The sequence below is a fragment of the Brachypodium distachyon genome, chromosome 1 (assembly GCF_000005505.3).
Source record: "Brachypodium distachyon strain Bd21 chromosome 1, Brachypodium_distachyon_v3.0, whole genome shotgun sequence".
Taxonomy (NCBI): Eukaryota; Viridiplantae; Streptophyta; class Magnoliopsida; order Poales; family Poaceae; genus Brachypodium; species Brachypodium distachyon.
This window is the reverse complement of record NC_016131.3, coordinates 72,605,904-72,617,384: the sequence shown is the minus strand read 5'-3', so window position 1 is coordinate 72,617,384 and position 11,481 is coordinate 72,605,904. Positions and strand designations below refer to the sequence as shown.

At 47.3% G+C, this 11,481-nt stretch overlaps 2 protein-coding genes across 3 annotated transcripts; one reads left to right on the top strand and one right to left on the bottom strand.

The window, feature by feature from the left end:
- Positions 1 to 4,507: 4,507 nt before the first annotated feature.
- Positions 4,508 to 9,439, top strand: LOC106866521. 2 transcript variants are annotated; one of them, XM_024458137.1, is made up of 4 exons: positions 4,508 to 4,718; positions 5,613 to 5,684; positions 6,148 to 6,212; positions 9,114 to 9,439. In XM_024458137.1, exons 1-4 carry the CDS (start codon positions 4,514 to 4,516, stop codon positions 9,117 to 9,119), a joined length of 348 nt encoding a protein of 115 aa, XP_024313905.1. In that variant the 5' UTR covers positions 4,508 to 4,513; the 3' UTR covers positions 9,120 to 9,439. The 2 variants fall into 2 exon arrangements, with proteins under 2 accessions (XP_024313905.1, XP_024313904.1); XM_024458136.1 differs by having other exon boundaries at positions 9,040 to 9,439.
- On the bottom strand, positions 6,636 to 10,305 carry LOC100844147 (protein ACCELERATED CELL DEATH 6). The gene is made up of 3 exons (XM_003562054.3): positions 9,469 to 10,305; positions 7,733 to 8,388; positions 6,636 to 7,643 (listed from the first exon to the last, which is right to left on the bottom strand). Exons 1-3 carry the CDS (start codon positions 10,262 to 10,264, stop codon positions 6,951 to 6,953), a joined length of 2,145 nt encoding a protein of 714 aa, XP_003562102.2. The 5' UTR covers positions 10,265 to 10,305; the 3' UTR covers positions 6,636 to 6,950.
- Positions 10,306 to 11,481: the final 1,176 nt, after the last annotated feature.

Genomic DNA, 11,481 nt, shown 5'->3' with positions numbered 1-11,481 from the left:
GATGATGAAAAACAAAGCAAAAAGAGGAAGAATAAAGATCCAATGTTACGAACTGTACAGCCTAGCTCCGAGGTTAGTCGCGAGTACAGCCGTACGAGATTCGTATCCGTAGTCGTAGAAGCCAGTCGTGTGTGTTCGGTTGGATCATGCCGCTCCCGTGAAGCCGTTTTATGGGTCACTTATTGCATGCCACGTTGCGTGGAGCCGTACGTGCGTCGTCACTTATTGCGTGGGCCGCAAAAAGGAAACGGAAAACGATACATACTACGGGATAACGGAAGCCGGAAGGGGCAGCCGGGCAGGCCAGTGTGTTGCACGCGATCGAGAGAGACCTGGCTAAGGTTCTTTTGGTTTGGTAACTTCAGTGCTGTATCTCGACATCAGGTGTAAGCTTTGCTCTTCTGGCTCCTATACTGCCAAGTCGGCGTATCTCGTTCAATTTCAAGGCCTTGTGCGGCAACCGTACTCTCAGCTGTTCTGGAAATGTTGGGCGTTCGAGAAGTGCAAATTTTTCGCCTGGCTCTTGGTGCAGCACAGGTTCCTACCGTCGACCTCCTTGAACGGAAAAACATTCCCAATTATAAATGGTGTCCTTTCTGTCTTCACGCTAAGGAAGAGGCAGTGCACATCTTCGTCGACTGTTAGTTTGGCACTTAATCGCTATTTGGATTGGAGCCCCGTCCTTTGATCCTTCTTCTTGGAAACCGACCTGCTCGATGGTGGAGTGGTGGACTGACCGCATTGAGACGGCCAGACAGACGATGTCCAAATACGCCGCCGGGGCCTGTTTCTGTTGTCTCTTTGTTCTTTACGAAAGGAGCGAAACTGCCGGATCTTCAACGCCAAGAGCACCCCTCCAACCAGTGTTTTTCAGTTTTTCAAGAGCGATGATGGGTTGTGGCGTCTTATCGATGGCAAGGGCATCGGAGCTTTGCTCTCTGGACCCGATGATGTCCCTTGATTGTTGAGCTGCTCTGTTTCTTTTCTTTCGTTTTTTCCTTGTTGCTGTAACCTTTGTATTTTCTTCCGTGGTTGACCTTGGTCTTCCTCCTTTAATATATAAAGAGCACGCTGTGCTTCTTCGTCAAAAAACTTCAGTGCTGTCTCGCTCCGGCTGGCGGCTGTCTCGTGTTAAACTCTGACGAGAGAACGGTTGTTTGTTCCATTTCCCCGGAAGAAATTATAAAGGCTGTTGCCGTGCCACTCCTTGTGTTTGTTTAATCTGGAGAGTGATATGAGCTAACACAGCGCGCCGCTCGGGTTCAGTCCCGTACGAATTGTCCCGTCTTTGTTGTTGTCTTCACACGTCGCGGTACGGCCCTGGAACGGTACACAGTCGTTGCGCCAGTCTCCGGAGTAGTACAGGCTACGGACTCACGGTGGAGGGCGCCTGCTGCCTCTGTCGCCGGCCGACCGGATCTGCAAGAAACGAGTGAAACCCGCGTTGCGTCAGATCGATCGGCAGCGATTGGGGGCAGGCGAAATTAACAACGGGGGTCAGTGATCGAAAGAAACGGCTGCAGTCGGTCGTACTACGCCATCAGTCTAAACTCGGGTCAAGTTTATCCGCTCTAAATTGAAATCTCAGCTGGTTTTTTGGTATGGAAGGTTTAGAGGGGATCATGTCCAGTTTTCTCTCACAAAACACTCCAATTTTGTAGCAAATTAAAACACATCTCATAGTGTTTCTTTGGATTTTTAAGAGTTTTGGGTGAACAGTTGAACACCCAAACTACTCAAATATCTAAAAGACAGACTAACACGAACAAGGGCTCAGGAGTATTTTGCATATGTCGTCGAGCAAGATGGGCCTTTAATCACACCGAAGCCAATAGGCAACGTCTTAGTACTGAAGCCAATAGGCAACGTCTTAGTACTGTGTCAAATGCTAGTAGCCTGGTATAGTACGTACACTATAAAACTTACTTGTACTTCGTACTCGTATAGTTTGTCCCGATTCGTTTGGTCTACATGCATGACTGCACCTACACTGCAGAAGCTGCGTGATCTGGCCGGGCCATCGATGACTAACTAACTAGCCCGCTCTCACCCACGTTACGCACGCACACCGTAGCCTGTAGGGCTATCGATGGACAGATGATGGTCCCCGGAGCCTGGATCTGCATCGTTTGCAGTTACCGGTACAACAGCTCCGGTCCCGGTCCCGGCCTGGTCCGGCCTCTGCGTTTTGCGATGCAGGTTGCAGTGAATCGTCCGTGCAATCAAAGGGAGCCACATGCATGCGCTCTCACCAGCTGCACCTGCAGATCCACCGCCGGTTGGACGTCTAGACCGGCGTCGTTGCGCATCGATTAGCATAAGATGCTACGCCCGTACGCCTACGAGGCTACGACGAGACACCCACGCGTGGGCAAGACTTGACTGCAACTTTTCTTCGCCTTGCGCTACTGCCTTTTCCTTGCCTAGAAGAAGCCAGACGCCAGAGTGCCACTGTGTCAGTCCAGCAATGCTACAATAGAATTTGTACTCCCTTCACAAAATATGTTTCAACTTTGTCAAAATTTTGATGTATCTAAACATGACTTAGTGTATAGATGCATTCAAATTTAATCAAAGTTGAGACATCCTTGGACGGAGGAATACTATAACCTACGTGACTAGATAACCACATGAGTGTCACGATGGTAACTGTAACATAAATGACTGGATAACTACTTTAGTGTGATGATGGTAACTGTAACCTAAATGACTGGATACCTACACGAGTGTCATGGTTGTAACTGTAACCTTAACGGTTGGATAATTACACGTGTGTCATGATGGTAGCTGTAACTTTAACGAATGAACAATTCGGTATGTTCTAGACTACTTTTTTTTCGTTTGGAAGTTATCAACCCATAAATGATTGAGTTACTTAACCATTCACACTTATTTACGAGCTTAAAAACTATGACCCACTTAGGGATGCTTCGGTGACTTCATTTGAGATAAAAAGTTATCAATCAATAATACATTGGGTTACCATACCAGATTATTCACACATAGATACAATATTTTTAGGTGAAGTTTTTTCAAACTTGGAAGTTACCAACGAGTAAATATACAAGTTACAAAGCTATTTAATGTGTAGTTATTGGGTTCAAAACACTAGATCTTACTTGGTAACTACATTGCTGTCATAGTGATAACTGTAACATGGACAAATCGGTAACAACATAATTGAGGTGGTGATAACTATAAGCTGGACTTGCTACGGTGATTAACTACTACATAAACGGCTGGGACACTACACCATTGCCTTAGTGAACTAAGTACTAAACAATAAGCTAGCACAACAAATAAAGTTCCTCCTGAGCATATCGCAAAGACATACAGGAAGTACATGTGCCTTGTCAATAAGAAAGACAATGAAAAGAAGAAGCTATGGATCAAAATAGACACTCGCTGCAGCAACAAGTAGGGGCGGAACCAATGTATAGCCGTTGGTGTCAGTTGACACGAAAGATTTCTGACCGTTCTTCTTTGAGATAGCAAAGCACAATTACAAATATGCAATGACACCTATATATTTAGCACACTAACACTAATGATTATTTTTCTGGTTTCGACACTGGCAACAAGAATACACACCTCCCGTGCATAGAATAAACCCGAGCCACTATTTCATCGAACACCTCCAGTGCATCAAACAACTTCCCTAGTAGCACTCCAATAAAACAAACTTAAGCTCACTGTAGAACTGTTAGAGGCAAAGGAGAAATTACACACCAATCATCAATGCATCTGCAGCCAAAACGTACCCACTAATTCCTCACTTCAGGCTCCTGGTAGGCTGCAGCCTGTGGCCACCTTATTTGCCTAAAAAAACATGTCGGGCACCAGCAGGTCCATGATTTCAGTGCTAGAAACATTACCGATGCTTAGTGTGGCAATGCTCTAGTCGAGGAAGTGAACAAGGAAGGTGTTGTGGATGTGGTCGGCAAGAATTGGCTCGAAGACCAGGAGAACATACCACCCCAAGGCATCCCTGTCGAGGAGTTAGAGGTGGTACACAGCCTGACAGCCACCACCTGGAGAGCTGGTCGAGATCCCTCCGTTGGCTCTGACATCACCGCCGCCACTCTCGTGGGTTAGGTCCACCTCCATTCCTCTCCACCATGAAGGACCTTGAATCAACTCTTCCGTTGGCACGCATGACATCCGGGCAGTATGCAGAGAAGAGGCACAAGGAGAGGAGTGAAGGAGGATCCCGGGCAGGAGGCGGGGGGGGGGGGGGGGGGGCTCGGAGGGAGATCCTGGGCAGGGGCAGCGTGGGGAGGAGGAAGCACGGGAAAAAGTATCCCGTGAAGGCGTGGAGAGATGCAATTAATCGTGTGATTTTGGATGGGGATCGGACGGAACAGAGCACGGTTCAAGTACGGCAGGAAAATAGATTTTCCGTCCTTTTTTTTTAGAATCGCCAAGCTCTTTGACTGGGCTCATCCAGGCTAGCAAGCAATAGAAAGGCCCACTCTAATCTGGTCCGCCTCGTGGTTTCCCTCAAACTGGGCTCATGAACAGGTCCAGTCCACTCCAACGACATTCGATAACTCCTCCCGTCCTCCTGCACGAACTCCCCTCCCTCCTCTCCCGCTCCCCCCGCTCCCGAGTCCCGACCACTCCGCCAGCCACCACCTCCTCCGGCGTTGCCGCCCGCCGGCGACATGGCCATCCCCGTCGAGGAGGCCATCGCCGCCCTCTCCACCTTCTCCCTCGAGGTAACCCCTTACTCCGTCCCCCCCTCTCCCCTCCTCTCTTCCCAGCAGTTCGCGCCCGATCTGCTCGGACTTATACTCGGAGAAGCGCCTACGCGGGGAACGCGGGTGCTCGCGCGCTATCCCCCTAGCCGTGGTGCTGTGGGGAGTTGCTTTCCGCTGCCCGTGCTTGCTCGAGTGGCGCCGCGAATTGTCGCCGGGTAGCTTAAGTGCTCGCTGTGCCGCCTGTGGTCGAAGCTCAGTACCCCAGGAGGAGAAGTGCGGATGTAGGGTTTTCGGTGTTGCATTTGGCTTCGCGCTAGTCCGGGTTGAATTCCACGGGACGGATGGCTTTTCAGCTTTTCATTGATGCGGTCGATTTAAACCCCTAGAGGAGCGTCAGAGTGTGCATTGCCATACTTTCTTAACTTCAATCATTCCGTGGATGCGTTGAGTTGTGGTCTGTCTGCTGTCGGGCGCCCTTCAATTTTGGCCAGGTGTGCTTAATACTACTTCGATTTCGAAGGTAGAACGTGTATTGTCTCGGTCTCCTACTTTCCTTCATGTGCACTGTTAATAAGTTGGAATGTAGGGCCGTCGACTATTTATTTTCATATGATCTAGATAGCAGGAAAATATGGAGCCTCAGGTTTGCGGGGCTTAAATAGTTACATTGTGGTAATACTGTTATGTAGAAGTCCAGTTTGGAGGTTCTCCAGAGCTATTGGAAGCTGGGTATAATGATCATGTTGACTTAGGTTAGGCAGTCTGTTGTATGTTCACATGATATAGGCAGGCATGTTTTCTTGAGGGGTGTGAATTTCAGATCCTTGCATAGTTATGATCCCTCTGTAGCAAACTATTTCCTGTTCTGTTTGATTCCGAGCTTTATATTAACGTTTATATTTTAAATTTCAGACGAGCAGCCAGATGTGCAGGGATTAGCTGTGCTCCTTTCAAGTGAAAGATATGCAACTAATAGTCATATTGGTATGTGAACGACTTAACATGATAATGTTTTCATATCGTTGATGCTTTGAAGTACATTATTACGCAGAATTGTTGTGCTGACAAGGGAGGGACCCAGAAATTATTCTTAGTGGGTGCGAATTGTTTGAGTGGGGACATGTCTTGTATAAATTCAATGAAATTTGAGTATTTTTCTTTAAGATACAAATAAATTCTCTTGCTATTTAAGATTTTGAGTGGTGACCTAGGCCCCCAACTCAGCCATATGTGCGACCACAGTTTGTGCTGATGGCTCCCACAACAAGAACCTCAAGACATGAAAACATCTACCCATCACGTTGCAATTCTTGTATTTCAGTTTCCTTGTTTTGCTGCTCCCAGAAATTTTTTGTTGAACTATCCAACAACAAACTTCATTCTCAATTAATATTGTGTTACTTGTAGTTACCCATTGTAATCCAAAACTTGCACTTTTAATATGCAGAGTACAGTGATGTTGCTGCTTATCGCATATCATTAGGAGAAGATACAAAAGCAATCAACCAGCTGGTATGTAAATGCTATTTTCTTTGTTATTGCATCCTGAACAATCTCTCTTTTTTTACCATACATATTTGGTCCCCTTTTGTTTGGGAAATTATTGTCCTCAAATGATGTCCTTGCAAATGACTGATAACTATGCCACTTTTCATCCATATGTATTTAGTCCCATCTTCGGGGGGAGATTCTCACATTTTACTGATATATCCATGAATAACTGATGTTTGTGTCATCACTGATCAATAAGGAGTATATACTGTTGTGCCTACCCAAAACATCCTCTTCCCTCTGAAGCCCATAACACAGATAGCTGCAACCAAACATGCACATACTTCTTTCCATGGCACCATTATCATAACTGATTCATCGTGAATGTATATGCTACTGTGTATACTCCCTAGTCCCTACGCCTTACGTCAACTGTTGACAATGTTTCATAATCCTGCCTTTTTCTCACCACTATACTCCAACAGTACATTACCACAAGTCCTCAACCATTATCTTATAAAAGGCCACTTTCATGAGCAATAGCCACACTTCATTTTGTTCTCATTTAGGGTTGAAGAAATTAAGAAATTCTCGCTGGATGTATTAAGCAATCAAAGCATAGTTTACAGATGCTATTTTGAAAACAACAGTTGGTATCACTATCGAATGAACTGGAAAAAGTACCATTCAGATAAACAACTTAAATTGATCGGTTTGGTCTGCTTATCAAGATGGCCGGCCGGGTAGTCTGCATGCGGATCAATGTATCCCATGGACCTTGAGATATGCGATCAAGCCAGCAACGATGACATACGGCCACAGCTGCACGAGGGGGACGGCCACGAGGGAATACACGAAACTCAAGCATGCTCTCAGACCCAGCCTGCGAAGAAGCGCTAGCTGATCCGCGCATACTGCATATGTGAACCAAGCAATGTCAACCAGAATGAAGAAGGAAAACAGCCATGTGAGGAAAGCAATTGTGTGGGCAACAGGAGCCAGCACAGCGTATGTGCCGAACACGAACGCGCCAGCGAGGCACCGGGCTGAGCTCTTGAGGAAGAAGACGGATATGACGAAGGCCCACACGCGTGTGCGTATGTCGACGGTGCTCACTCCAGCGTACATGAGGCTGACGGTGGCCATACCGGAGCACAGAGCCGCTAGGTTATTTGCCACGACGAATGCCTGGAAGGAGTAGAGCTTGGCGAGTTCTGGTGTGCCTGCCCGTTTGTCATCCGTCGTGCTGTATCCTCCAGGTGACTGGAAAGCGGCGGCAAATGAAACCGTTAGGATCAGCACTGATACAACGCCAACGATGGTTGTGGACTCTCTGATTGTGTCTGCCTCCTTCTCTTCATTTAGTATAGGGGGCTCCTTCTCACCACGTCGGCGAACGCCAAATCTAGAACCAGCAACCATTAGCATCCTGTACACCCTATTATTTGGATCCTGTAAAAAAATATTTTTTATTCCAAAACACAGTACACATACATGCATACCTGAAGATAATAATCCTTGTAAAAAATAATATTACATACCAATCCAAAGAAAACCCCTGGGGGCGTCCTGCTATGTGCAAGATCCAGCGGTGTTCGGCCTTGGTTATTTTGTAGATTTAACTCAACTTCCTTTCTCCAAATGAGATGGCGGATGGTCCCAGGTGCCCCATTTGCGGCAGCAAAGTGTATTGCGGAGTTGCCTTCCTTGTCCTGCATATTCACGGTCGATGCAAACCTCTGGACGCCCTTAGCTAAAAGGTGGTTTATAATATGCCCAACTAAACGACAGTAGTCTTTGGAGGCAGCAATGTGTAGGAGTGTCCTGCCCTGGGCATCTCGTAGTTGGACACAGCCGGGGCACTTTTCCAGCAACACACGGACGACAGCAAGGTTGTTCCCTAGAGCTGCCACATGTATGGGGAACGATCCGGTCTTGTCGGGCTGATATGCCGAAGACTCGTAAGCATCTAGCAGTAGCTCTGCCCTTGTGCTAATATCACTGATATCCAATAATGCTGCAAAGTGCAGAGGCGAAGCATCTAATAATGGCTGGGCCCTTGTGCTAACATCACTCTCTAGCCCGGCCCTTTTCTTGATATCCCATGATGCCGCAAAGTGCAGAGGCGTACTTCCGCTTGATCGATCCCCGTGTTTGATAAGGTCCTTGTTCCAATCCAGTAACTTCTTTGTCATCCCTACAGTTACATGGTACTCCATGGTCAGCTAATTAAGAGCACAAATGAATGTCAATCCAAATACAACAGCATGCATAATTGAGATACTCAATCGAAAGTTGGGGATCTATTAACAGCATAAGGTTCTCTCATGGGGATCTATTAAATCGATGCTTGTTGCCATGTCAGCTAATCATTTAGCGATCATAGCTTCGTATGTAATTAACTACAAAATAGTGTTTTTTTTACGGATACAAAATAGTGTTTTTGGCTGAGAAAGTTGCTACACCACATACTTTAGAATCTACTGGTTGTTGGAGTGGACAAACCCTCTCCAACTGTCCTCTATGAGGGTAACAAATCTTGCATTGCACAGATGAACAATAGCTATATATGTCAAGGCTAACATGACGTAGAGCAAGTGAAAACCTGGCCGATCTTTTCACCATGTCCTTGTCAACTCTGATCCTCGAAAACCATATCTGAGATTCATGAGCTGCTTACCTCATAGTGAGATTCATGATCTTCATCAAACCAAATCACATTTGAATGTTACATACTTTTTCCTGTAGTCGAGTTTTTCCCATAGTATTTTCTCATCGTGAGATTTTTAATGAGGTCAACGCACATATCAGCAGATAAGTGTTATTCTCCTTACTGTCTTCTGACTAGGTTTCCAGAAGGAGATTGTGGAGGCATGAGCATAGTGTTGGCATTTTATCAAGAAATATAATGTTATGCTACAGGTCTAATACGGCTGCCATGGAGGTGGTGGTGTTTGCAGCTGCTGCGATTATACACTATGGTGTTGAAGACGATGCGGTGCGGTGGTCCTTAATCATGGAGGCGGAGCCACTGTTGGCGATGATTTGGGCAATGCAGCGATGTCTGATGTGGTTGTTACTATCACCGTTGTTGCTGCTGTGAAGTGGCACGAGGGCAATAGGTTAGGAGGGTTTCCTAGCTTGTTGTCATTTTGAGTTGTAATAATTGAGATATGTTCGCTATTTGAGACTTAAAAATGTCCTCTTTTTCGAAGAAACAAAAGAAGTCCAATACGGTGCTTACGACAGAAGAAGTAGAAAATAGAAGGACTCTTACTTTCGCTCCTTAGAACCGCAGCATGCAGAGCGTTCTGGCCATCTGGTCCAGCGTAAGATAGTTGGTTGTCCCTTTGGTACAGCTGCTCCGCAATGTCATCACGTCCCAGCAAGATGGCGAGGTACAACGGCGAGGTGCCGCCGTTGGCGCGCGGAAAACGAGCCAGCTCCGGGTCCGCCGACACCAGCAGCTGGACCATCTTCTCATCGGCCCAGCGGAGCGCCTCATGGAGGACTGTCTCCCCTTGATTATTCTGCTTCCTCAGCGCCGCTTGCAGCCTTGCCGTGCCATTGTCGCCGCCGCGCCGAGCTTGGTCGATGAGATGGGAGACCATCTTGACGCTCCCGGCCCTAGCAGCGCAGTGCAAGGGCGTGTCACCCATTGCATTGCGCATGCCCAAGAGGTGCTCAGCCTTCCGGCAGACCACCGTCGAGCTCAGCAAGAACTCCTCGCCGTCCCCGCCGGACGCGACGGCGTGGAGGACCGAATCGGCCGCCGGCACGTAGTGCTGCTGCTCATCGTCGGCGTCCTCGATGTCGATGTCGAGGGTGACATGGCGGGGCGTCAATCCACCATCGTCCTTGCTCATGAGATCGTCTAGCCTGCTATAGTCCCCGCGCTTGGCGGCCATTAGCAGCTCTGGATGCAGCTGCACCGCCGCCGCATTGGCCACCATGAGCGGGTTGGAAGGTTGATTTGTGTTTCTGGTGTCCGATGCCATTGGCACTGGTGGCTGTACGTGCTTGTGTGTATGCCTATTCTCGATTAGCAAACATTTCTTATCGTCTGCAGACATATATAGCGGTTGCAACGTGTGAGATGTATATATGCTTCACAATATCCCAGTGAGAAGGATTATTCTTTGCCTCCGGCTACACGCCGGATATGAGCCTAAATTTTTCTTCGGTATATATGCAATCGTGTCCATGCACCAAAGGATTTTGTGAACTTGAAGGCAACGTTGCCTAGAATGATCTAAAGGACACAGCGAGTCTGCATGGAGCACGATGGCTGTCGCGTGTCTGTGTGGTGCCAGCCAAAATGGGCCTTTTATTACGCCGAAGCCAACATCTTAGTACTGTGTCAAATGCCAGCAGCCTGGTACGTAAACATTTTAGTGGAGTACTACACGACTACGCTTCAAGTACAGTACAGAATCGTGCGTGATCTGGACCGTTTCTCGCGTCGGGCGCGTTTTAAGAGCACCTAGCTAGTCTGTGCGGCGGCCGGGATAGGTACGCACGCACGCACCGGCACCTGGATCTGCATCGCTTGCAGTTACCGCCTTGCAGGTACAGCCCCGGTCCCGGCTCGGCCTCTGCGTTTTGCGATGCAGATTGCAGCGAGTCCGTCCGTGCAATCAAACGTCTAGACCGGTGTCGCTAGCTGCGTGTCGACAGGCCAGAGTGTCACTGTGTCAGTAGAAGCGTTCTTCAACTGTCGACGCCTTCTTTTTTGGTGTTACTTGCTTTACTTGGAATGTTATTAGTACAGTACAGAATAGTTGGTAATGGAAAGAAAACCAGATTTTGGGAGGATGATCGGTGGGGAGGTAAACCTTTTGCCATTCAGTTTCCCAGATTGTTTAATCTTACCTTTAGTACTAATATTTCTGTACATAGAGTGTTCACCGAAGGATGGGATGTTATTAGATTTAGACACACGTTGGTGGGTAACAATCTCAAACAGTGGGAGTCCCTTAAGAGTAGCTGTAGTCTAGTTTCTCTGACTGACAGAAAAGATAAGTTGTTTTCGAAATTGGAGGCCCGTGGCACTTTTTCAGTTGGCTCTTTATGTAGGTCGCTGAAGAGAGCACAGGTTTCTTTTCCTTATAGCTTCTTATGGAAAATTAAAATCCTTTTAAAGATTAAGGTCTTTCTTTGGCTTGTTAGCAAGGAGAGTATATTGACTAGGGATGTGCTTAAACAAAGAGGGGGAAGGGGAGTGATCTATGTCCTTTCTGTGCCAGAAAAGACACTATTGATCATTTATTCTTCCATTGCTCGTTAGCTC